Source organism: Rhinolophus sinicus, chromosome 11, assembly GCF_057876585.1.
Source record: "Rhinolophus sinicus isolate RSI-liver-muscle chromosome 11, RSI-T2T, whole genome shotgun sequence".
NCBI classification, from domain to species: Eukaryota; Metazoa; Chordata; class Mammalia; order Chiroptera; family Rhinolophidae; genus Rhinolophus; species Rhinolophus sinicus.
Window position 1 is genome coordinate 23,245,408 of NC_142511.1, and position 27,072 is coordinate 23,272,479.

Genomic DNA, 27,072 nt, shown 5'->3' on the forward strand with positions numbered 1-27,072 from the left:
AAAATCTCCCCGTTAGGATTCCTCTGTGACAGGCGGCCACTTCTCTAGTGCTCACCTCTTGGACTTTGGGGTTTGGGAGGTGGTCAGTATTCAGAAGTCCCTCCCACAACGCTCACTTTTAGACCCAGTCAGACGGTACATTTCTTGGAAACACACGTTACCAAGGAGCCCTGCCACCCCTGAGGAAATGCAGGAAGAGGGGTCACGTGCTTCAGGATGAACTAGAGGAACCAAGGTGGGAATGCTTCCTAGGGGCACAGGGACAGGCCCTGCCAAAGGGGCTGGAGAAGCAGGCAGAAAGGCCACAGCAGAGACAGCCATAGGGGAAAATCACAGGCGCACACCATGCCACCTTTCCGCTGCTTTCAGGGAGGGAGGCGGCCATCTTGGCCACCCAGTGGTCCTTTGCGTGTCTAATGCCAGAGACCCTTCTACTTAGGGAGTCCTCCTCAGGCACAGTCATGAGCCACATGCTGGGCAGTGGAGAGAGTCATGCACCTTGGTCACTGAAGAAAATCAAAAGTGGTGCCAGGTGGGCTTAGAAAAGAGGGAGAATGCCATGCCTTCATAGCCACTCTATTTTCCTGGGGGAGGGGACGCTGGGTCCAGGTCCAGGAAAAGTGACCGAGAGAAAAAGCTGTATCACCTTTTCAGGCCATTTTTAGGAAACAGAGCACCTCCACCCTACCCTGTTTGCCAAGAATAATGTAGGATTCCTTTCTAAAAGCAGAGGATTGAAGCACAGACCTCTAGGTGCCCTGCCGCCTCAAGGGCTCAGAGCTTCCCATGAGCTGAGGTGATCAAACGAGACACGTACGGGAAAGCACTCAGCAAACTGCAGCGTGGGGCTCCACAGAGTGGCGGTGCCAGGAAGGCTCAAAGGGACATGTCAGTGGGACGAGCAGGTGTCCTCAGGGCATGCCCACGGTGCTGCCGAGCCCCTGAGGAGGCATGAGACCCAGATAATATTTGGGTGTGAAGCTGCCTTCTCAGGCAGGGAAGAAACCTTATATAATGAAGTTAATATTACAGAGCACTTGTCTTTCCAGGGCAGGGCTCGCCTTTCCAGCAACCCCAAGGAGGCCTCCTGGTGACAGTATCACTGTGGATCTAAGTCAGCTTCTGTGTGCTGAATTATTCACGAGTTATGGATACTGGCCCAGTGCTGGGGTCCCAGGGGTGGGGTATCTGGAGAGGTGGAAGAGGATGCAGTGAGAACTCCCCAAATCCAGACTTGGGTGAAAGTCAAAGAGGACTAAGGAGCGGGGGCACCTGAGCCAGCCTCTGGAGGTGGGAACAAGGGCCGGGGAGCCAAGAGCAGTCAGACAAGCTGCTTGTAATACCCCAGCACCCGTCACTGGAGACAGAAGGGGCGTCAGAGATGGCTACTAGTCCCAGAGACTTCACTCATTGCCTCCAGCCCCCCACTGCAGGGCAGGGGAGCCCTTGTTCCCTAGGAGCCTAAAAGGAACGAAAGAGGGTGCTCATCACTGCTTCTCTCTCCGAGTCCTCTGCCCGAAGGGGTATAAACAGAGAAAGCCCAAACTGTGCCTATGAAAAGAAAGAAGAGGTAGAAGCAGGGATCAGGTTAATGAGACTGTATTTCCATTGCCTCATCTGGCACCAGAGGGGACCAGGGTCACATTTCGCATCTCCGGGATGTGCTGGATCCAGGGAGGAATGTGCCCAGTGGCTGGAGAGGCCTGGCCAGCTCCCATGACCCGCACCCACATCACCAGCGCCGGCTCCTTGCCGTCTGGAACCAGATGACACGGCTGCTCTCGCTGCTGCCTGTTATCAGCTCTGGCACGGGGACTGACACCCGAGCCTCGAGCACACCTTCCTCTTGGGCAGCACTGGGCATGCGTGCCAGAGGGAGCCGAGGCCAGGGCTGAGTCTGTGACCTGAGGGAGGAGGCTGGGGACCTGACTGGCGTCTCTGCCTGTGTCTGGGCTGCACCATCTCAGCCGCAGGGCTACAGAGAGCCACAGGCTGTCCCAGTGTTTGGGCCTGAGCTCAGACACAAGCAGGTAGAGAACGCATGACATCAGGTCTCAGCTGGACAATTGGGATCGTATCTAACTTTGCCCCCGGTACCCTGGGGAATTCTGTACTCTCAGAAGCCAGAGCTAATCTGGAGAACACTGGGAACTTTCTATCTAGAAAGAAAGTCATGATGTCAGTGGGGAAAACACAAATAAAGGCTATCTCCGGAGACCAGTTGCCTGCTCAGGCAACCGACTGCGCCCACAATCCTGTTCTAAGTCAAGAGGAAGCCGCTGCTTATGTTCTCTGGTGTCAGAGCTTTAGGCAAGGACAAGAGTCCTCATTTTTTTTGCCCCCCTCCTGATGGCACAGGACCCCCCCAAGGCAAGAGGCTTCACCTGAAACTGCAGAATTCAAATCAGGTAAAGGAAGACCTTCTTTTAAAATTAAAGTCCAGTTGATATACACTATTATATGAGTTTCAGATGTGATTCACAGTGATTCAACATTTATGTACCTTATGGAGAGATCCCCACAATAACTGTTGTAACCATCTATCACGTTATTCCGATACTATTGACTGTATTCTGTTCTCTTTGCCATATATTACTTGACTTGCCAGGTTCCGTGAGATAGACTGCTGTGGTGGGCCCTGAAGGCGCCTGAGAAATAGGGGTTTTTAATTGCTGGGACAGGAAGCAAGGGTTCATGGCAAATCACAGAGCTGCCCTGCCTCGGCCTGGCAAACAGCTGGCATCACGGGCACACCCTCTGGAGGCTCTTCTGAGGCCACGGGGCTAGCTGCCTCTGGCTCTCGTTCTGCCTAAGGAAACTTTCCATGCAGAGAGAAAGACAGAAGGGAAGAAGGGATGAGATAGGGTGGAGGAGGGGAACAGAGAAGGCAGCTGTCCTTCCCAGCAACTGGGTGTGAGTTCAGGCTGACACAGACTCGAGCATGTGCACGAGTGACTATGAACAGGAGCAGCGTCACACGGCTCTGCATGAACAGGCTGAGGGACCCAGCTGGACCCCGGAGCGGTGCCTCTTCGGCCCCCCATGTAACCTGGCCTCCAAGCTCAGACATATCAGCAGGCCTCACAGATGGATGGCCTGGCCTCCCCCAGCTACCACGGGGACATATTTGAAAACTTCTCTCAGCAGAGCTGGCCCCACCCACTTCTAAACCAGCAGGCTCCCCGACATAAATAAGCCAGGGCCACTGGTGCCTGCCAAGATCTGTCTTCTTGGCACGAGCCTATGGCTAAGGGTGGCCCCTCATTTGCCATTCCCTTGAAGTAAACAGGGGTGCTTATTTACAGCAGGGCAGAGAAATCTTGTTGTTCAATAAATCTGGTGGAGCAGTGTACCATAGGACAGGCTGCCCAAAGTCTGCTCTGGTTTAGATGATGAGCTGAATGCCACTGGTTTCCCCATCTGGGGCCTGGCGATAACACCTCCATGAGGCCACAAGAAAGCACGTAGTCATGACATCGTCTCTCCACCCTCTCCTCCCTGTCCCACCCTACCTGGCCCTCTCTCCGACCCTGCCTGCCCTCAAAGCCAAGGGTCAGTAGGCTGGCCTGTCAGTAAAAGCCCTCTTGCCCCTGAGCCCCTCCAAGCTGACCTCCTAAGGCTGTCCAGGTGCCCTCTGTGAGCGCCCAGCTCCCACCCCTGCTGCTCCTTGTCCACAGGGGGGACCAGCCACACTGCACAGAAGCGGAAGGGGCAACCAGGGCAAAGGCAGGGACTAGCCTGGCAGAGCTGGCTGTAAACCCAGCCTCCTGTGCTAGCCCTCTCCACACACCCTCTAGCTGGGTGCACCCTGCACAGTCCAGAAGTGGCAAGAGGATCGTGGTGACAGTTGGGGAGAAGTTTTGGACAAGCTAAGAGGGAAGCATTGACCAAGCCAGACATGGAAGGAATGGAAGAAAGGGAATACAAGCCTGTGACCTGTTAATTGACTCCCCAAAAGTCTGGGAGCAGGGAGTGAAGGCAGGACAGACAGAAGAGTTACTCGATTTTCCTGAGAGTACACATTTTCTAGGAACTGCTGCTCAGCAAAGAAAAAAGAAGAAGACGGAAAAAAAAAGAAAAATAGAGGCTGGGGATTCATGTGCTGAGCAACCAGGCAGCCCCAGTCCACTGCCACTGCATATATGACCAGTGGTTCCTGCTGCAGCCTCCAGGGCCCGGGTTGCCCAGAGGGTAAGTCCATGCCCCGAGGGAGAACCGCCTTCTCTATTTACCTGCCAATGCTCCAGGATACCAACAAATGATGACAATTCTTTCTATTTCATAGATAGAAGACAGAGTCGTTATTACCTTGCTCAGTGTCACACAAATAACAAAAAAGAATGGCGAGGCTGAGATGACAACTTATTTTTGTTTTAAAGGGAACTCATTTAAGATACAACCTTGAAGACAGTTAACTGGGTCTGGAGGGGACACACGAGTACCAGACCACATCACCAAGGCTGAGCTGCTGTGGGACTGTGCGCCCCCTCTGTCCCTCTGCAGCAACCCTCCTCTCCTCAGGGCTCTAGGTCCCCTGCTTTCTTAGGATGGGGGTGGGGTGAGCCTCTCCAGGACAGCGGAGGAACTTTAGCTGCCTCCAGGGTGTTTCGGTAACTCAACCCCTGACAGGGCCCTCTCTGGTCCGAAAGCCAGCTGGTGCATTCTAAACAATGGCAAGGGGTGTGGGTAGGGGGGGAGGCTTATGAATTAAAAATAGATGCTAGTAGTCACCAGGGAGCTTGCAGAGAGCATGTGGGGCTGTGTTTACTAGCGAGAGAAGAATACCTTCTATTCATGCCCAGAGACCAGGGTGGAACCACCACAGCTTCTCACACCAACCAATGGCCTCTGGGTCTGGGGGAGTCAGCTGACAGAGCAGGGTTTACTGATGGCTGGGAGACCCCTTTCCTGGGACACAGAAGTACTCCCTTTCCTCAGGACCCCCCAGGGCCACGCCTATCCTTGGGGGAACAGCTCCAGGTCAGGAAAGCTGTGTACCTGAAGGAGAAATGGCAAACAAGAGATCAAGTCACCCTCCTTGGGCTGAGGCAAACCTGCTTCCTATGGATCTTGCAAAAAATGGTCCCTAATGGTTTTGGTGACTTCAGATCTCAGTTTGACCTTGTAGACATGCTAGAAACATGGGATCTAGTCTCTCTTCTGCCATGAACTAGCTGGGTGACCTCAGGCAAGAAGCCTCCATTCCTCTAGGTCTCAGTCTATCCATCTGTAAAATGGAGACCATAATACCTGCTCTGATACCTTCACAGGGATGTTATTTGCTTAATCAGGCAGTACACATGACAGCTTCGGAAAGCTGCAAGTTCTAAATAAGGATAGAAGAGTCCTAGAAACAACACTTACCCCATCACCACCCTGAACCTAGGGAACTCTCCCCCAATCAGCTCACCCAAGAGTCTCCTGGCCTGGTCTTGATCGGCAGCAAGGAAAAACACCTGCCTGCCCTCCGGATATCTCGGGGGCAGTGTGAAGGCCAAGCTCGAGCCCCATGGAAAAGTCTCGGGAGGAGCTCCCCAGCTGCTGTGCCTGCCCCCGGGCTCCTCAGCGCCTGCGTTCCCCGTCAGCCAACGTCTACAACCCTTCCCAGGTTCCCACGGCACCCACTGCTCACTCACTCAACACACTCAGGCAGCAGAGACTCCGAAGCTCATGGCCTCCCTGCGTCCTCGTAAGGCAGCTGCAGTACAACACAACCCCACTGAATAGAACTGCTCTCATTTGATTTTTGAAAGAGGGGCCTGGCTGCTGCTGCAGGCACAGTGCTTGGGACGAACGTGCTGCTGGGCCCCTCGGGGTCTGCACGCCACGAGGCCACGTTACCCTTCTGGTGATACACCCAGATCTCACTCCTGGAAAAGTCTTCTTCACAGTTGAAACTACGCTTGCAAATAGTCCAATGCCATCATTTTAAATCTATCTACCTATACACTGACAACTCCCAAATGTATGCCTCCGGGCTGGATCTCTCCCCAAGACTCCAGATTCATTGATCTGACTGCTTACTTGGCATTTCCACGTGGATGTTTAATAGCCATCTCAAATGTAACATGTCCAAAACCTGCTCCGATTTCTACCCCCAAAGCCCTTGCCAAGTAACTGTTCCATTTGCCATATCCCTCCAACTCTGTTAAAGGCAATTTCTTCTTTCCAGCTGCAGGCCAAACCCCGTGTGCCACCTTTGCCTACTCCCCGTCATGCCCCACATCTGTCAGCAATGGAAGTAGCTCGATCTGCGAAGCAAATCCAGAGTTCAGCCACTTCCCCTCACCTCACCACTCCCACCCCACTGCAAACCACCATCATCTCACCCCTGGAGTATTCCAACAGCTTCCTAGCTGAGCCCCACGCTCCGGCCCTGGCTCACAGCCTATTCTCCATGCAGCAGCAGCCAGAGTGATCTTAAAAGGTGTCGCTTATCTGTATAAAACCTCAGTCAAAAGCCCTTTTCCTGGCCTGCTAGGCTTTACGTGATCTGCAACTCTCCCATCCCATCTTTTAAAAACCAACAGAGACCAAACTGCCTCAACCCACTATTGTCGTCCGTTCTCCTCCCCAGACAAGCTACACATGCTGCCTCCCCTTCCACTAGCTCCTCAATACACTGACACTGGTTTCTTGCTGGCTACCAGTGATGCCCCCACACACTGGATACTGCCTATGTACGTTTCCAAATCCTGATCTGACCTGTCACCCTTGACGCATTTCACTCAGTTGCGTACTTCCTCCTCCATCAAACTGCTTTCTGCTTTGGCTTTGGTGTCCTCTCTCTCCAGGTTTCTCCTATGTATGCGGCTGCTCTGTCCCTTGTATGTCAGATCTGTCCCCGGCCTCCTTCTCACTTGATGCATACCCTCCCGGGTCTCATCCACACCCATGATTTCAAGCTCAATGCTGACTCCCGGGGCGCGAGCCCCAGCCCAGACATCGCCCCATGAACCCCACTGCCAGTTGGTGCTCTGTAGTTGGACAGCTCCAAACCTAACTCATTACTTTCCTCCCAACATGCTCCTTCCCCATGTTTTCCCAACTAGAGAATGCCCTGTCCCTAAACTCTGGAATCATGGCATCATCCTCCAGTCCTTCGCTTCCTGTGCCTTCCATGTCCACGTCTCACTTTGTACCACTGGCTCTAATCGCCAAGTGTCTCCTGAATCTGTCTCCTCCTTTCCATCCTCACTGCTGCAGCCGAGACTCCTGCAATAGCTCCTAAAATGGTTTCCTTGACTCCACTCCTGTCCCCCTTCCCGATTTACACATACTGTCTACACTGAGACCCGGAGGGATCTCCTCCTGGCTGACACTCTTTCATAGCTTCACAATATCCCCAGGCTCAACATGGCAAGTCCTTTTGCGATCCAGCCTCAGCCTGTCAGTCCCACAAAGTGCTTGACACCCCAACCACAGTGACCCCCCAGCAGCTCCCGGCACCAGCTTACTTGCTTTTGCACACGCTACACCCTCCCCCCACTTGCCCTCCCCCAGCTCTTCCCTGGCTACATTATACGCCTTCAAGATTGGGCTCAACGGCTTCCTCCTGAAGGTCTGTGCCGACTCCCCCTCCAACTCTGGCCCCGTCTGCTGAAGCTCCCACAGCCTCCATCACAGCCTTCTCGCCCTATTCTATCCACTCACCCGTCTGCCTCCCCTCTCTGTTCAGTGAGCTCTGTGAAGACAGCACCTCTGGCTTGTTCATTCTTGTATCATATAACAAGTACTTGTGACATGAATAAGTGAATGAATATAGACATTTAGGAAGCACCAAACCGGACTGTCTTCTTACCAAACGACTCTTTCTGGATTCCTCCCCTATCTTCTTTGGTTGGTAATAACACTAAAACTGATACTGTGCCAGGCTCCATTCCAAGTACTTTGCATACATGAACCCATTTAATACTATAGCAACTTTACTATTATCCCCATTTTCAACTGGGGAAACTGAGCTACAAAGACGTCAAGTGCCTGACTCAGCTGGTAAGTGGCAGGACCGGGGTTGGTGCTGGTCTGTGCTCTTAACCGCTGTCCTCATTGCCTCTCCATAGCGTGTTCGAGGAAAAGAAACCCAAGTTAGTAACAGCCTGAGCGAATGTAATGGAGAAATAAACAGCAATTAGCGCTTTGGGATTATCTCTTGCTTTTCACTTAGTCGACCAGCTCGGCTTCACAGGCCCCGAGCATCCCCCTAGCAGACGGTGCTTGCCTCTGAGCAGCCCCCCACCCGGAAGGCCCTCATCGTGCCCCGCCTCACCTTGTCCCCGATACCCTCAGCCTCCTCGGCCAAGAGGTACACGTTGCCCCCATCGGCCAGCAGCAGGGCCGTGTCGGTGGTGGAAGAGGAGCGGGGCCGACACTGGTGCTGGTGCAGGATGGCGGCCAGGCTGCTGTCCTGGGGGGCCTTGCGCAGCAGGTGGGGGCTGCCGCGCTGGGGCTCCAGGGAGCTGCTCTTGGTGCGCCGGCTGCTGCCCCCACTGCTGCTGTGCAGGCTGGCGCCCCGCTTGATGGAGGGCCGGGAGCGGATCTGCTGCAGCACGCGGTTGAAGGCGGTGGGCCGGGCAGGCAGGTCGTGCAGGGACACGGCATAGGACACACGGTGCATTTCGGGGGAGCGCTCCTTCTCGTCTGGGGAGTCATGGTCGCACACACCCTGCTGCTGTTGCTGCTGCTGCTGCTGCTGCTGCTGCTGCTGCTGCTGCTGCTGCTGGGGCTCCTGAGACGCCTGCTGCTCCCGCTCCCGCGACCGGCGCCGGCTGTGGAACAGGTGCTTCAGGCCGTGGCCAAACATGGAGCCCTCTGAGAGCTGCTGGATTTTCTTAAGGGGAGACACGAAGAACCCTGTGAGTGCAAAGCTCCCAGTGCCCAGTTGGTGGGGACAGATGTGAGGAGTCTGTTTTGGGGAGATCAGTGTAACTACTACAGTTGTCTGAATCTGGAAGCTCCTTATAAATGGCTGGTCACACCTAAAAGGTCATGTCTTGCAGAAAGGCGGCAATCAGACCCACTTCTTCATTCCAAAGAAATGCACCCCTGTGGCTCCCCCCGCCATAGGCCACTCTCAATCTACGCATGGGTTCAGGGTGACTGACTGGTCATGAGATCCGTCTGGCTGGTCTGGGGCTCAGAGGCACACGCAGGCAGCACTTGGCTCATGAGGTTGTATCTCTCCAGACTGGTTCTCCCCCTGACCCCCAGTCCCTCCCTCCTTCTAAGCTGGGTTCTCCTTCAATCTGCACTGACTCCTCTAGACAACCAGGCATCAATGTCCAAAGAGATCTCATTGTGACATTCTCTGGAAACACCCGAGTCGCACACTCAGGCGATACTGTCATAGCAGACACTGCTAATTGCCCACCCAATATCTTTCTTAACAACCAAACTGCATGGCCTTAATGCACCTCGCTAAAAATTCTTGCTTTATCAGACTCCTTGGCAGCTAGGAGTGGCCACATGACACAGTTTTGGCCAAAGAAAAGAAAGGTAAGAGTTTGTAGGGAGACTTTTGCTTTTGTGATAAAGGTCCTAGCCCTTCCTACTTCTTCCCGTCTGGAATGTGGAGGTCATGCCTGGAGGTGCAGCAACCATCTTGCCACAAGCCGACTAGCATCATGATGAAGGCCTAAACACACACACACGCACGCACGCACGCGCACACGCGCACGCACACACACATACACACGTGTGCACGCACGCATGTGCACACGCACACGCACACACGCGCACATACGTACACACGTGTGCACACACGCATGTGCACACGCACGCACACACGCGCACATACGTACACACATACACACGTGCGCACACACACGCACACACGCGCACGCACACACATACACACGTGTGCACACACACGCGCATGCACGCACACACACACACGCACACACGCGCACGCACACACACATACACACGTGTGCACACACGCGCACGCACACACGCGCACGCACACACACATACACACGTGTGCACACACACGCATGCGCACACGCACACACGCGCACATACGTACACACATACACACGTGTGCGCACACACACATGCGCGCGCGCACACACGCACACACGCGCACACGCACACACACACACACGCACACACGCGCACAGCAGAGCCCCAAGGGACAGGGCTGGGCACTTGATGGCCCTACAGAGCTACCAAACCAGTTGTAAAAGCCTATCTTGGGATTTTGCTGCATGAAATAAATACATTTGTCTATACAACTCTAGTGTAATTTTCTGTTGTTTGGAGCCAATCTCATTGCTGATATAGTTGGCAATAAAATAAACTTCACTGGAGCTTCCTGGTCAATGAACATGTCCACACGACAGGAGGATGGGACACTGCATTTCCTTTGGGACAGAAGCACCTGCACTTGGGACCCCTCCAAATCCCGCCCTATCTGGCTGTTCATCTGTGTCCTATATAACAAACCAGTAAATGTAATAAATAAACTTCACTTCTATGGGCATACCTTTAGTGCAGTCAGTAATGTGACTACTTCTTGAGTATACGTATCAGAACCAGCTGTCCAAATGAGCGCCTTTGTCCTCAGACTAGAACACACCAAAGGGGCCCTGGCCCCAGGCTGCCCTTTTAACTCTGCCGCTGACATTGCCCACCTGCTCCCCAGGCAGGGCAGCTCAGAGAGGCAGCTGGACCACCCAGCCAGGGAGAGACAGCGTGTGATATAACACCAGACAGCTGCTTCTGTCAGGGAGCTGACTTATCTGGTTAGGCCAAGCTCTCCGCAGAGCTTCGGAGCCGGTGGGAGGAGGGCTGGCGCTTGGAGGACCAGGGGAGAACCCACATTCTGTACTCCTAAGCAGGAACTCGGAGCCCAGCCATTTGGGGCTCCATGAGCCACAGCAGGTCTTCCTCTGAGGAACAGCCCCTAATCACCTGAGGCAGCCTACATCATTTTAAAAAAAAATTCCAAAGAATTATACTTAACTGGATTTTCTTTTTTTCTGAAAACAAACTTACACAGCAGAAAACTTAAACCATGTAGAAACGAAGAAAACACCACCTTTAGATCTTCTTAGTTGACCCCCTCTTACTTTACACCTCAGTGTTGTTTGTGTAGACGGCTGCACTTAAGTCTGGAAGTCAAGGATTTTCGTATTTCACCTCACTTGAGTCTCACCACAATCCTCAAAGTGGGCGGGACCCTTGTATCACCCATTTTATAGCCCAGATAAGTTATATCATCACAACTCACCATGAACTAACAGTTAATGGTTGTCAACGTGCTTTTTCTCCTGCAGTATCTCACTTGATTTTCCCAGAAACTAACAAAAGGAACAGCACTAACATTTCCCTTTTTAGATGAGGAAATAAAGGCTACCACCATTCCTTCTCAAGAATTTAATTCTGGGGGCCGGCCTGGTGGCTCAGGTGGTTGGAGCTCCGTGCTCCTAACTCCTAAGGCAGCCAGTTCGATTCCCACATGGGCCAGTGGGCTCTCAACCACAAGGTGGCCAGTTCAACTCCTTGAGTCCTGCAAGGGATGGTGGGCTCTGCCCCCTGCAACTAAGATTGAACACGGCACCTTGAGCGAAGCTGCCTCCCAGATGGCTCAGTTGGTTGGAGCACGGGCTCTCAACCACAAGGTTGCCGGTTCGACTCCTCAAGTCCCGCAGGGATGGTGGGAAGCGCCCCCTGCAACTAAGATTGAACACGGCACCTTGAGCTGAGCTGCCGCTGAGCTCCCTGATGGCTCAGTTGGTTGGAGTGCATCCTCTCAACCACAAGGTTGCTGGTTCGACTCCCGCAAGGGATGGTGGGCTGCGCCCCCTGCAACTAGCAACGGCAACTGGACCTGGAGCTGAGCTGCGCCCTCCACGACTAAGATTGAAAGGACAACAACTTGACTTGGAAAAAAGTCATGGAAGTACACACTGTTCCCCAATAAAGTCCTGTTCCCCTTCCCCAATAAAATCTTAAAAAAACAAAACAAACAAAAAAAAACACAATTAGGAAAAAAAAGACACAATTAGATATACAAAAAGGACATTCTGTGAATACTGAGTCTGCAAGACAGTTCCCGCTAGAACTAGGCAGCTGGGAATTCATCTAGAACCTAGTATGTGGCAGAAGAACAGAGAGCGTCCTTTGCCACATGCTTTCCCATCAGTCACGAGTTCCTCCTGAGCCCACGTACAGGGCTGCTCTGAATATTACTGAAGGCAGAAGGGTGAGAGTGGGCAATCCTGGGCCTCAGGACTCCTACCCTCCACATGTAGGTGCAGGTGGGACAAAAACAGGTGACCTCAGCATTCTCACCATTCTCCACTGAACTATGACCATTCCACTAAAAAAAGACGCTGGTGCTACAAAGAACCTGGCACTTGCCATTTCACTTCCTCCATTTGGAAAGCCCCACTCCTCTTGTTTGATCATTGACATTCCACCCTTTCTTTAATATCTTGCTCTATGTCCACCTCGCTCAGGACATCTTTCTGATTAACTCCGTATGCTTCTGATTTCATCGCATGATGCTTTAAGTACCCTTAAACTCATGTGTCCTTCAATGGATTACTTTCTTGCAAGTATTTCATCATGTTTGGGAGCTCACCTGCAGGCGAAGGCAGTGCTTATTGCCAGAGCTAATTTTGCATTTCCTTGTTCTTAAGTCTACCTCAATTCTGCCTCCCCTGATGAAACCTGTTCCGGGCTCCAGCTCCTATCTGAGATTGCAGGAATCTTCAAGCCTGAACATACCACTTCTAAAGTAGCACCAGGAACCTTACAGTGCAGCCAGGCCATGTAGAGCCACACTCTACCATCAGAATCTCCCCTCGAGCCCCAGAGCACACATATTCCGTCCTACTCACATTCCTATGAATAGCTTGTCTTCTCCACTGAAAAAGTGGAGAAACTGAGACTCAAAAATTTTATCAAAACCCTAAGCCTTAAAAATAAAAGTAAATCAGGGGCGGCTGGATGGCTCAGTAGGTTAGAGCATGAGTTCTGAACAACAAGGTTGCTGGTTCAATTCCCACATGGGATGGTGGGCTGTGCCCTCTGCAACTAAAGATTGAAAACGGCGGGGCTGGCCCGGTGGCTCAGGCGGTTAGAGCTCTGTGCTCCTAACTCCGAAGGCTGCCGGTTCGATTCCCACATGGGCCAGTGGGCTCTCAACCACAAGGTTGCCAGTTCAATTCCTCGAGTTCCGCAAGGGATGGTGGGCTGTGCCCCCTGCAACTAGCAATGGCAACTGGACCTGGAGCTGAGCTGTGCCCTCCACAACTAAGATTGAAAGGACAACAACTTGACTTGGAAAAAAGTCATGGAAGTACACACTGTTCCCCAATAAAGTCCTGTTCCCCTTCCCCAATAAAAATCTTTAAAAAAAAAAAAGAAAAAAGAATTAATTCTGGGGAAGCCCTGGGGACACGAGGCTACACATGCCAGGTTTTCCCACAAGAGTCACCAACACCTCAGGGCTTGCCTGAGGCAGCACCACCTGAGTGGGTAGAACCAGGACGTCCAAGGCAGACCAAACTGGGGGACACACTGTGCCACAGACTGGGAAGTGCCAGATTCCCGGCCTCCAGACCAGGGATGACCCAAGATACCCGCCTCCTCGTCAGGCCAAAGCTGATACAGACCTCCCTTCAGGCATTGTGGACGGGCCAGCTGGCTCTGGCATTTGTCCAGCTGCTTGTGCCAAAGGGTCACATTACATATTATAAATTATCTTTCTAGCATTCTATTCCACGTCTCTTTCTCCTCTCCCCATCACTCCTAAACTAGCTTCTCCAACACTGAGGCCAATCTTCTATGTTCACTCAGGTAAAGAGTTCCCTTCAAAAGACCTTATCAGCAGTCCTGGAGCCCAGAGGCATTTCCTCTCCTTCAGCCCCAGGAAAAGGGTAGAGGTGCTGTGGACAGCAGCCACCACTGTTTGCCATATTCCTTTGCACCCTACAATCCTTGGTTAATTTATTTTTAATATTATACAACAACATTTTTCAAAGTACTTTCCAATTTATGCAGTCATTCCAGCCTAATGCTAGCCTACCCTCAGGAAGTAGGGTGTAACACATACAGTAGCAGTGCTTCCATTCTGCAGATGAAGAAACTGAGGCCAGCACAGTTAATTGGCTCATCCAAGTCACATGGACGAACCCCCAGCTTCTAGTCTAATTGACCTTCACTGGCTCACACACTGATTCCAACCGTAAAGTAGATATGATATTTACCTGTGTCTCAGGACAGTGTCAAAGGCAGAATTAAAACAAAACAGAAATGCCTGGGCTGGGGGAGTTCAGTCCCCTGAACTGTAGTGATGGATCTGCTCATGTCACATGTAGGACTTGGGCAAGACCCTTAGCCCCAGTGGTCTTCATGTCCCACCTCCCCCCACCCCAATTCTGCAGGTGAAGGAAAGCAGGACGTCTGCCCCAGCCAGCACTGAGGAGCCTGCTAAAGTCTGTGGTAGGCACGAAGGAAAGAATAATGGGGAGAGGGTGCTTCAAATGCACGGGGTTTGCCTCACAAGGTGCAAGGCAGGAAAACAGGGTGACATGGGTTGGGCTCCTTCTGCATGTGGGTGTCAGGGAGGAGACGGTTAAGGAGTTTTGACATAACATGGTGAGTGTTAAAAAAAAAAGAAAAAACTCAGCACATCCACATAACCAGCCACAAGTTTTGGAAATGAGGAAAACCATGGTGACTAGCTTGAGGGAACTTAGCCACCAACGCAGCAGAAAGCACCACCTGCTCTGACTAACAGGTTCCAGCTACTAAATGTCACTTGCTTTTCCACACTGACTTTTGCTTTTCCCCAACTGCTAGAAACCATTTTGGTGGCCAAATTAAGCCATGTATTAGGAAAAAGAGGTGAGATGTTTCAGAGTTAGAAGTGGGACACAAACAGAGCGCTCCTGATTCGTAAGAACAAGCAAGAACTGCCCCCAGAACTGCCCAGAGGCCAGGTGTGAGCCAGAAGAAAGAGCCTCCAGCGTCAGGTGCCCGTACGTGGGGAGGTAAATGAGGGAAGGTCGCTGTCTCCTCCCCTGAAACTATCTGAAAGGGCAGGAAGGGCTCCGTCTTCTTTGGGTGCCATCGTCCTCGCAGGAAGAAAGGGTGAACTCGATGTTTTCTGAAAGATACTTCCTGACAAGGCTGTGGTCTCTGAACAGTTAGGCTTCATCCGTTTTCCTCCCTGGGTGTGGGTTCCCCCCCAAAGAGGAAGTTTGCTCTGAAATCTGCAAACACAGCTGCATGAGGCCAAATGTAAAATGCTTCAGGGTACAGAGTCCTTGCCACCATCTGATTAAAAATAGCCAATGTCGCTCCTAATTCCTACAGGTCCCTGTGTTCCTAACAACTCCCAGAAAAGCTGAAAGGCTCTTAAAGTCACACTAACTTACAGCTAATTATCCCAGCTGGCAGTTGACTGCATGTCCCTTCCTCCCACCTGGGTTTGAAACTCCCTTTGCCCCTCCCTCAAAGGTCTGGCAGTGAGGGTTCAGTGGGGTGACTGGGTCACCATGAACCTGAGTCTTAGCAAGCCTAGGTCGCCAACGTTTCTCTATTTATAGGGTCTCTATGGAAACAGGGCCAGCATGAGAGAGCTAATCACTGTAAAAACCCACAGAGTCCTTCTCTCGGGATACAAAGTGGATTGCTACAAAGTGGATTGCAGAAGTCTCTAACTGCCCTGCAGAAGCCTTGCTTGGGGAGCCTGAGGTTAGCACAGGACAGGAACTGTCACCCCAGGTTTGGCACTGAGGGCCACAAGGAAGAGTGAATAGCTCTCAGGCCTGTTTGGGGTTTCTATTAGAAACAGTGATAAAGAATTTTGGAATCATTTCTTCTCCAGCATAACAGCTGACCTTAAACCAGGAGCAAATGATTTCCCCAATCCCAATTTTATTTATTTATTTTTTTATTATTATTATTTTTTAAAGATTTTATTGGGGAAGGGGAACAGGACTTTATTGGGGAACAATGGTCAAATTGTTGTCCTTTCACTCTTAGTTGTGGAGGGTTCTGTTCAGCTTCAAGTTGTCCTTTCGGTCTTAGTTGTGGAGGGCGCAGCTCAGCTCCAGGTCCAGTTGCCGTTGCTAGTTGCAGGGGGCACAGCCCATCATCCCTTGCGGGAGTCGAACCGGCAACCTTGTGGTTGAGAGCCCACTGGCCCATGTGGGAATCGAACCGGCAGCCTTCGGGGTTAGGAGCACGGAGCTCTAACCGCCTGAGCCACCGGGCCGGCCCCCCCAATTTTATTTTAATTCCTCGTTTCTTTCCTCGCTTACAGAATTCTGGCTGGAGCCAATGCAAATCAGGAAAGGTGACCTCATCTACTGGCTCTTTAGGCAGAACAGACTCAACAAACACCAGCAAAGAAGATCGTGATTCAAGTTACCCGCACGGTGTGCCCTCTCTCTGCCTCCCCCTCCAAGGAGCCCTCTCTGCCCATCCCAGGCCGTAGTGAGCGCAGCTTTCAACTCCAGAGCTCATTATCTGCAATTAATCGTGTACTGCTTGTAACATGGCTTCTTGTGCTCTCAAACTGTCGTTCAACTTTGTACCAGCTTATGGACAGAAACCTCAATGAGAATCTGAGTGAATAGAGGGCAGGAGCTATATATATATCACCTATATCTTTGTGTCCTTAATATCACCTGGCAGAGACCTCAACACAAACATGGCGATTGCTACTTAATTATGTTTATTTATTTTCTGAGTGGAAACTATGCAAGTCCACAAAAATCTACAAAAGCATCTCTAAAAGATGATTTAATTCTTAGACAACTACTTTTCCAAATATTTAAAATGCTCAGTCAGGCAGCTTTTTCTTCTGTATAACCCAGAGCCCTCCTGCTGCATTTTAAAACCCTCATTTCTGTCTATCGTCTTAGTAACTGCCAAGATTGAGCTGGCTTGGAAGAAGATGAACACAGACCCGAATGTGTTTACTGTGCTGTATCCACACGTGGCTTAGCCAGGGCTCATGTCCTTACAGCCAGCTTTGTTTTCCAGGGTGGACATCACTGTTAACTTGGCTGGAATAAGAAAGCCTTTAACCATTTGGTTTGAAAAGTCCAATATTTTTCTCACACCATCACAAAACATATCTGCTTTGTTCTAACTTCTTAACATGGAGAGAGGCTTAAGTGTTTGGCTGATAAAGATGGACCCTGTCAGTCAGCCTCGTTCTAAGAATGACCCTCCTTGTCTATGCCATTTATTAGAGATGAAAATAGATGAGTTTTGAGTTGGCCTCCAAGACCACCACCGAGAAGCCAGCCAAGCTTTTTCCCAGCCTGATACCCACACTTTTAAACTTTACCCCCAAACTCAGGTCCTATCAGATGTTTCAATACCTTGTTGGGGAGAGATTCTTATTAATGGGATTGGCAGTTAAAACACAATTAGAGGGGCCGGCCTGGTGGCTCAGGCGGTTAGAGCTCCATGCTCCTAACTCCGAAGGCTGCCGGTTCGATTCCCACATGGGCCAGTGGGCTCTCAACCACAAAGTTGCCAGTTCAATTCCTCAAGTCCCCCAAGGGATGGTGGGCTCCGCCCCCTGCAACTAAGATTGAACACGGCACCTTGAGCTGAGCTGCCGCTGAGCTCTCTGATGGCTCAGTTGGTTGGAGCATGCCCTCTCAACCACAAGGTTGCCAGTTTCGACTCCCGCAAGGGATGGTGGGCTGCGCCCCCTGCAACTAAAAACGGCAACTGGAGCTGAGCTGCGCCCTCCACAACTAAGACTGAAAGGACAACAACTTGACTTGGAAAAAAAGTCCTGGAAGTACACACTTCTCCAATAAAGTCCTGTTCCCCTTCCCCAATAAAATCTTAAAAAAACAAAACAAACAAAAAAAAAACACAATTAGGAAAAAAAAGACACAATTAGATATACAAAAAGGACATTCTGTGAATACTGAGTCTGCAGGACAGTTGCAGCTAGAACTAGGCAGCTGGGAATTCATCTAGAACCTAGTATGTGGCAGAAGAACAGAGAGCGTCCTTTGCCACATGCTTTCCCATCAGTCACGAGTTCCTCCTGAGCCCACATACAGGGCTGCTCTGAATATTACTGAAGGCAGAAGGGTGAGAGTGGGCAATCCTGGGCCTCAGGACTCCTACCCTCCACATGTAGGTGCAGGTGGGACAAAAACAGGTGACCTCAGCATTCTCACCATTCTCCACTGAACTATGACCATTCCACTAAAAAAAGACACTGGTGCTACAAAGAACCTGGCACTTGCCATTTCACTTCCTCCATTTGGAAAGCCCCACTCCTCTTGTTTGATCATTGACATTCCACCCTTTCTTTAATATCTTGCTCTATGTCCACCTCGCTCAGGACATCTTTCTGATTAACCCCGTATGCTTCTGATTTCATCGCATGATGCTTTAAGTACCCTTAAACTCATGTGTCCTTCAATGGATTACTTTCTTTCAAGTATTTCATCATGTCTGAGAGCCCACCTGCAGGCGAAGGCAGTGCTTACTGCCAGAGCTAATTTTGCATTTCCTTGTTCGTAAGTCTACCTCAATTCTGCCTCCCCTGATGAAACCTGTTCCGGGCTCCAGCTTCTCCCTGAGATTGCAGGAATCTTCAAGCCTGAACATACCACTTCTAAAGTAGCACCAGGAACCTTACAGTGCAGCCAGGCCATGTAGAGCCACACTCTACCATCAGAATCTCCCCTCGAGCCCCAGAGCACACATATTCTGTCCTACTCACATTCCTATGAATAGCTTGTCTTCTCCACTGAAAAAGTGGAGAAACTGAGACTCAAAAATTTTATCAAAACCCTAAGCCTTAAAAATAAGAGTAAATCAGGGGCGGCTGGATGGCTCAGTAGGTTAGAGCATGAGTTCTGAACAACAGGGTTGCTGGTTCGATTCCCACATAGGCCAGTGAGCTGTGCCCTCCACAACTAGATTGAAGACGAGCTGCCACTGAGCTTCCAGAGGGGCAGCCAGATGGCTCAGTTGGTTAGAGCAGGAGCTCTTAACAACAAGGTTGCTGGTTCAATTCCCACATGGGATGGTGGGCTGTGCCCCCTGCAACTAAAGATTGAAAACGGCGGGGCCGGCCCGGTGGCTCAGGCGGTTAGAGCTCTGTGCTCCTAACTCCGAAGGCTGCCGGTTCGATTCCCACATGGGCCAGTGGGCTCTCAACCACAAGGTTGCCAGTTCAATTCCTCGAGTCCCGCAAGGGATGGTGGGCTGTGCCCCCTGCAACTAGCAATGGCAACTGGACCTGGAGCTGAGCCGCGCCCTCCACAACTAGATTGAAGGACAACAACTTGGAGTTGATGGGCCCTGGAGAAACACACTGTTCCCCAATGTTCCCCAATAAAACTAAAACAAAAAAAACTAAAGAACAGAAAAACCAGCAGAGGCTTCTTGGGAATGCTAATGTTCTCTTTCTTGACTTGGGCAGTAGGGAGATGGGCTGTCTGTTTTGCTACTGTTATTTAAAGTGGACATATCTTTTCAGATACTTTCATATGCATGTCATATTTCAGTTTAAAACAGTGCCTTTCCCACGGAAGGTGCTCAGTGCCTGTTGACCCATGACTCTTCTCCAGGGGGCTATCTACAGGAGTGCTGAAGGAACACAGGCTGAAGCACCTGTGAAGGCTGTGTGCCAGCAAGGAGAATCATATAGAATTCAGTTGTGACTTTCCTTCAGCTCTCTGGCTCCTAATTGCTTTTCCTGACCTTCCTAAACCGGCATGAAGACCAGCATATGGTGGGAATGGAAGAACACCAGTCGGAACCCAAGTGAGTCTTGGCTTAAAAGCACATTAAACCAGGACTGGAATAATGGAATTTTGAGCCCCAACCCGACCTTTTTCTTGCAGGAAAAATAGGAATACTGCTCAGAAATCCCTGGGGAAATTATTCGCAGGGGCTTTCGTCAGGGGAAAGAGAACCTCAGGGAAGGCCTCTGGCCAGCACATCCAGACACTTCCTTTCAGGAAAGGCTCAATTCCTCCAGTCGTACCAGAGTTGGGTGGGGAGAGATGAAAGTGGGGAGAGAGGGGGTGAGGTCAGGGGTTCCTTCCCCTGCCTTCTGGCTTCTAAAATACATCAGGATAGAGCCAGCTGACTTATGCTTAGCCACTCATCCTAGGCCTCAGCAATATCTACCACAGGCTGCATTTTTAACAGGAACGTGTGCTCCATGTTCCTTTCTGCAGTTTTCCCCGAGCTCCTGCCCACTCCCATTCTCACTGGAGCTGGCTGAGTTTTCTTGCTGGAGAACGCCAGTGTACTTTTGGTCAGGCAACACTCTCTGTGACCAGAAATCCTGGCAGGGCATACCTCCCACGTAGCAGGGAATCTGGTAGCAGCAAAGGACTGGATAATGATGACACATGAATCAAGACATGAGCTCAAGGGGTTAAAGAGGAACTGGGGGTGAGACTCTAGGTTATTGGGCTTCTGTTGCAGGAGTGTCTAATGAGATCTCCCCAGGTCATGCCAAGTGTGAGGAGTAGCTGAGAAGGCCCCCAATATAGCTGCATGAGCCTCCTATGGGGCAATGTCCATTTTCAGGTTACTTTTCAGTTACAGTTTTATTTATGTATTTGTTTGTTTGTTTGTTTATTTTTAAGGAGGGTACAACTGACAGTGGCCCATGAGGGGATCGAACCGGCAACCTTGGTGCTATTAGCACCATACTGTAACCAATTGAGCTAACCGGCCACCCCATTCAGTTAGTTTTATGATTGCTCTTTTAAGACTGCGGCTTAACTGTTTTTCCCTCTTTTCACTGGCCCTCCCCACCCCATAATCACAGACCCCAGGCTACTGCAGCAGAAACTTACAGTGCGTATTGGGGTGCTCCACTACACTGAAGGACCATGGAGGGAGACCACAGGCGCTCCTGACACCTCCAGCTGCCACTAGTGAGGGCATCATTCGGATCTCTGGCAAAGACTAAAATTCTCTCCTCTCCCGGCAACCAACCTCAATGGAGGTATTTCAGACAAGGCCTCTTATTTTCTTGTCGTTTTGTCAAGATGATTTCCCCCAAAGCACTTAATCAATCACAATGCCTAGAGCTGTTATAAGAAAATAAAAGTGGGATTAAGGGACCAAAAGTTCCTATCTCTAAAGTTTAAAATGAAAACAAAAGCAAGCCAAAACTGCTGGTCCTACCTAGGCCAAACACACGTGTGGGGTGGGGAGGTGTTAAAAATTAAATTTGCTCCTGGGGCGGGCCCGGTGGCTCAGGCGGTTAGAGCTCCATGCTCCTAACTCCAAAGGCTACCTGTTCAGTTCCCACATGGGCCAGTGGGCTCTCAACCACAAGGTTGCCGGTTCAAATCCTCGAGTCCCGCAAGGAATGGTGGGCTCCGCCCCCTGCAACTAAGATTGAACACGGCACCTTGAGCTGAGCTGCCTCCCGGATGGCTCAGTTGGTTGGAGCAAGGGCTCCCAACCACAAGGTTTCCAGTTCGATTCCTTGAGTCCCACAAGGGATGGTGGGCTCGGCCCCCTGCAACTAAGATTGAACACGGCACCTTGAGCTGAGCTGCCGCTGAGCTCCCGAATGGCTCAGTTGGTTGGAGCACATCCTCTCAACCACAAGGTTGCTGGTTCGACTCCCGCAAGGGATGGTGGGCTGCGCCCCCTGCAACTAGTAATGGCAACTGGACCTGGAGCTGAGCTGCGCCCTCCACAACTAAGACTGAAAGGACAACAACTTGAAGCTGAATGGCACCCTCCACAACTAAGATTGAAAGGACAACAACTTGACATGGTAAAAAGACCTGGAAGTGCACACTGTTCCCCCAATAAAGTCCTGTTAAAAAAAAAAAAAAGTATATAAATCATTTAAAAAAAAATTAAATTTGCTCCTTTCTGGTACAACCATCAAATCTAAAACAGGGGTGATAGCTTCTGCCCAGTGCTAGAGCCAATGACTGAATTTTTCCATCACTGGCAAACTGTGCCAAACACTGGAAAACAACTTTTCCAGCATCAGAGAACAAGTTTGGACATACTTCAATATTCCTAGTCCCTTTCCCCAGAAAAAGGCTCAGAAAAGTTGAGTAATTTGCCTGAGATCACACAGCAAATCAAGTTGCGATAGCACCTAAGCTCATGTCTTGTTCTGAAGTCCCTGCCCTGTAAACATGTGAGAAAGCTGACAGAGATAAACGGGAAGAGCCCCCCAGTCCCCCGGCGCTTCCACTGAGCAGGCAGCAGCTGTTTTCTCCGTTTTGCTGCCGTCCTGGGCCAACATAGCAGTGATCGACCTTGGTGGTATGTTTTCTTGGGGGTGGGGAGTACGACTCCTTTTCTCACACCTGGTCTTAGTTCTGGTTCAGGGAAGTTCAGTATTTAATATCAAGCGTAGAGTTATTGCTGTATCTGCCACAACCAAAATGAAGGTGTCACCAGAGAGAGAAAGAGGTATGCTATAGGGCGGAGGGGAATGAGCTTCTTTAAGCAGCTTTATCTACAGAGACAGACACCGCAGCCCCCACTCCACAACCAGCTCACCTATCCTCATGAAGGGAACCGAACTGGGAAAATGAATGGAGCTGGCAGTTTACTAGAGCTGTCATAGAGCTGGAGCATGAGGAGTTTAGGTTGCCCCTCATGGACTCAGAGCGAGGGTCCCATCTGGTCAAGAAATCAGGGTTTTCTGGCCAGACTCAACTGAATCAACCCAGAATGAAGCTGAAGTCTGCAGCAGAAGGCTGGCCCCTACCCACATCAGCATTAAGGACACCCCTGTCCCTTTACCATCTCATTTAAAATAGGACCCACACCCGAGCACTCAGGGTGGGCTCAGGGGTGACAGCTGGGCCAAGTGTCCTGTTACAGCCTAGCCAGCAGAGCTCATCTTTAGACATAAGGCTAGTCTCGAACCTCTGAAAAGGGCAGCAGCAGAACCGGAGATCACATTTGAATAACTACTACAATTTTTTAAAGTACACACAGAGTTAACTGTCCGCCTTCTCACCCCTCCCCAAGGAACACAAACAGGTAACACACACACACACACACACACACACACACACAGGTAAGAGCACACTCACCTGCGCTCTGACTTCCTGACTCTGAGCCGCTCAGGCCAAATGAGGAATGTCATTGGCTTATTCTGGTGAGCTCCTTAGTGGCTGCTGCTATAGGATACAGGCTTTATTTAACATAACAGAGTTCCTTGCTCCCCTAGCAAGACCTTGCACCCCCTCTGGAGAAAATCTCTCTGAGGCATCAATTTCCAGGGTATCTAAGTTCCTTCCTCCGGCTGACATCATGTCGCTCAAGCCGGTGGGGAGCTGGCTTGAGAAGCCTGAGTGTGCAGTCCCTGTGGCAGCTCCAGCAAAGGTGCATCATTTATCCCAGCTGCTGTTTTAATTAATATAGAGGCATATTCAATACAGCTCGATAATAGTCCCGGCAACCTCAGGCCAGGAAATAAACAACTCCCAGCTGCGTGTGATAGACTCTTTCCGCTTCTGGTTCTAACTGCCGGCTCAGCATGTGTGCAACTTGAACCGAGGCCCCAAACCAGCCCAAGCACCAATCGGCCACCTGTCAGTTCTCTACCCTGGGGGTTGGTTCTGCAGGCAGGCAGGGATCTTCAAGCACTAGCTTAACCTCTGGCTCCACCTAACGGCAAGAAATCCACACTCCCCTTTCACAGATGGACAAACTGAGCTTCATCCAGGAAGGTCCCAAAAGGAGGAAACTAAAACAGCAAAGGAAACTAGTGGTCCTCTGCTTGGCCTTCTATGCTGTCATTTTCTTCTCCTACCATCGTACAGGAGGGAAAGTGATGTCAACTTTTTAGTTAGCTTCTTGGATTTCTCCAGCCCTTTGTCTGCAAATAGTACTTCACACACATCATTTAAACAATCTCGGATGGATGAGTCACTAGAATGTCTGCTGAATAATGAAGAATAAACAGAGGCCTGAAATGGAGCTGAACGACAGAGGCACAAATGGTACCTGACGTCCAGCCCAGGGTTCTGGCCCAACATCCTCTCTGACCTTTGCCTGGCTTCCCCATCACTTGCATCCTGTTAAAGCATCCTGCGTGGAGCGGGAAAAGCTAAGTCACCGGCTAGGCTGGCCAGGGGAGGGTCTGTGCTCACCTTTAAATCCGGAGGCTTGCTTCGGGGACCCGGGTTTGGCGCCACGGCGGCGCCCATGTCCGAAGTTGGCCCGCCAGCAGAGTTAGCACCCGTGGCCTCCCCAGGCCGGAGTTCGGCGCCCGGCAGGTGGCAAACGGCATCTTCCAGGCCAGCTGCATCCTCCTCGCCTTGCTGTTGCTGCAGCTCATCCGATTGACACCTCTTCATGATGTATGTGGGTCGGCCAGGGGATTCTGTCCTTCTAGAGCGCCGTCCTCGGGGAGACCGCACCCCCTTACACTCAGAAACGAGGCCCGGGGTCTAAATGATTAACGAGGAAAGGAATCGGCGGAAGACAATTTCTTGAATTAAAAAATAAATCTTTTTAAAGAAGGGGGAGGAAGGGGTGAGGAGGGGGAGCCTTGGTTACAGCTTGGAATAGTTCGTTACGACCTGGGGAGCGAAGGCAGGGCACAGCCGAGGCTGGGCAGCAGGAGTCCTTGGGCGGTCATTGGAGCGGGAGGAGGAGAACGGTCCCTGGCCCCCGAACTTTCTGCTTCAGGGCATGGGCAGGGCGGGGGAGCTGGGCAGCACAGCGCATCCCTCCGGGTTGCCCGGGCTCTGCGCGAGGCAGGGCAGGGGGCAGCCGGCCGGGCAGGTCCTCCGCGGCCGCCCTAAGCGCCGGCTGCGGCCCCCGGCCCTGCCCCTGGCCCCCGCCCCGCATGGGCGGGTCGCAGAGTCCGCGGCGAGCCCGGCGCCCTAGCTCCCCGCCCGCGCCCGGATCCCTGTGCCCAGCTCCCCACCCGCGCGCTGCCTGCTGCAAAGCCGCGGCCGCGGCCCCAGCCAGCGGCAAGCGCAACCTAACATGCCGGTGAGGGGAAGGCGAGGCAAGGAGGGAGTGACAACGGCAGTGGGCCAATGGGAAGCCCAGAGGGCCGAGGGGGCGTCGCGCGGCCACGTTCTAGGGTTGGTTGCGCCGCGTGAGCCCCCAGGAGAGGACTGGAGGGCTGTGCTGCTGCGTGTTTGCGCTGCGGAGAGCGGCTGCCGAGTTGAGGCGGGGGCGGCGGGCCAGCGGGACCGGTATTAACAGACGCCGGAGGGACCCTCCCGGTAAAGGCACTCTCCGCATATCCCCCACCCACTCGTTTTATTTGATGGGGAGGGGACTCAGTAGGGATGCTTTATCATCACTGCTTTTTTTGCCCTAACTTTTCAGTTCATGTTATACTATATATACATCCCTTCAATGAGGAAGACCCCATCCCTTCTAGGAAACTTGGTCTGAAACACAAACTTCTGGCTATATTCAGCGCTACAAATGCAAAGGGTGGAGGTGTTCTTCTGCCCCATCTCTCCTTTCCCCACTTGAAGTAACATCCAGTATGAATCTTAGCTTGATGCTCAGAAATGACAAATTAAATATATTTGAATACAATAATGTGTGTGAAAGTTCCTTGCAAACTGTGAAGCAGCTTTTAAATAAGAAAGGGTATTAAATGGCAGGAGATTGAAACATATGACAGAAGGAAAAGAATGCTATCTCTTTTTCCCATAAATCTCAGCCAAATTGCACTGAGTAATCTGGAGGCAGAAGAGAACGAATACTGGGGTTATCAAAGTATGGAGCCTAATAATAACAACCCCGTCTGAGTGCCTACTGTATGCTTACTGGGGATAGGACTTTGCCCATCCAGCAGCCTCAAACAGTGGTTCGCAGAGTATGGTCCTGGGGCCAGCAGCGTCAGCATCACCTGGAAACTTGATAGAAATGCACATTATCAGACACCAGCCAGACCTACTGAATCAGAAATTGTAGGCCCAGAAATCTGTTTTAACAGGTCGTCCAGGCGATTCTGACACAAGCCAACATTTGAGAACCATTGGCCCAGACTGTAGTGAAGGAGCCATTAGTCAGCGAATCACAGTGACGATCTCTACAGCATTTTACAGTTTACCTATCTCTTTACACCCATCATGCTATTCTAGCCTCACTTCAGTCCTACTAGTCTGTGAGTTTCCTGACTCTGTGCTGTCTTTTTCTCATTCCAACCACTCATTTTGATGTGTATCCTAGAAGAGCCTAAATTGTTAAGAATTTACTTCAGTCAAGCAGCTGCTTTCTAAACGAGGCAGCTCCATTTTTAGAAGATGGGAATTTAGGATGGGCTGGAAATGTAGAACCACCCCCCACATCCAGTACACAGTATTAGACACAATGTAGAAACACAAGATATGAGCCTTTAGCACTTTCAGTGGTGAGGGAAAGGCAGAATGCCTTGAAGAAAGAGGCAGAGCTAGACAGAACCAGTGGGGGCAGATTCCCAGCTTGCAGGATGTCAGACAGGCGTCTACTGCCTGACTGGCCCCGAGAAGTGGAGGGGCCCCACAGACTCCAGGCGAGTCTTGGGTATCAAGCAGTGGCCAGCAAATGGTGAGCACATGTTTATGACCTGCCTCTAAGCTGAAAAAAAGTGGAGGAAATCGGTGTGAAGATTTAAGGAAGTGGAGACCATTAAATTTTGACTTATGCCTCATTTCTATACTAGGCTGAAGTTGGCCTCAAGTTTGGTTTTCATATTATGTATATATAGCATGATAGCCAAGTTTCCTGTTTATGGCCATATTTAGCAAGGCATAATGCAGGTCTGTGGTGTGTTTCATGAAATCAGGTAATACTTTACATTCCATTTAGGAGAGGCAGACTCTTGTGGCCAGACTGCTAGGGACAAATCCTGGCTCTGCTCTCTACTGACCATTGGAGGCAAGTTGTCTAACCTCTTTATGCCCAAGATTCCTTATTTGGACCTTAGAGGGTGTGGAGTAACATATGTAAGTTACTTAGACATTGCCTGGCACAGAGTGAGGGCCATACCTATAATCAGAGATGTCATCCAGTTTCAAAAGCACCACACATTCCACTCCAATGGTTCTATCCTTGGGAATTCATTTAAATGTATCTCACCCATTACTGATTTTCACTGAGTGTCAT

The 27,072-nt window shown here is 51.0% G+C and overlaps 1 protein-coding gene across 5 annotated transcripts in view; it reads right to left on the reverse strand.

Annotated features, from left to right (window-relative positions):
* The window catches only part of TMCC2 (transmembrane and coiled-coil domain family 2), a 39,462-nt gene extending 14,580 nt beyond the window's left edge, over window positions 1-24,882 (reverse strand). Inside the window, exons 1-3 of one of the 5 annotated variants that reach the window (XM_019711439.3) lie at window positions 24,537-24,882; window positions 24,105-24,404; window positions 8,267-8,827 (exon numbers count right to left, since the gene is read on the reverse strand). In XM_019711439.3, the coding sequence (XP_019566998.3) occupies window positions 8,267-8,827; window positions 24,105-24,311 (768 nt within the window). In that variant the 5' untranslated portion in view covers window positions 24,312-24,404; window positions 24,537-24,882. Of the gene's footprint in view, window positions 1-8,266; window positions 8,828-23,042; window positions 23,130-24,104 lie in introns of all 5 variants that reach the window. The other 4 variants (XM_074322461.2, XM_019711440.3, XM_074322460.2 and 1 more) reach the window with 4 other exon arrangements.
* Window positions 24,883-27,072: the final 2,190 nt, after the last annotated feature.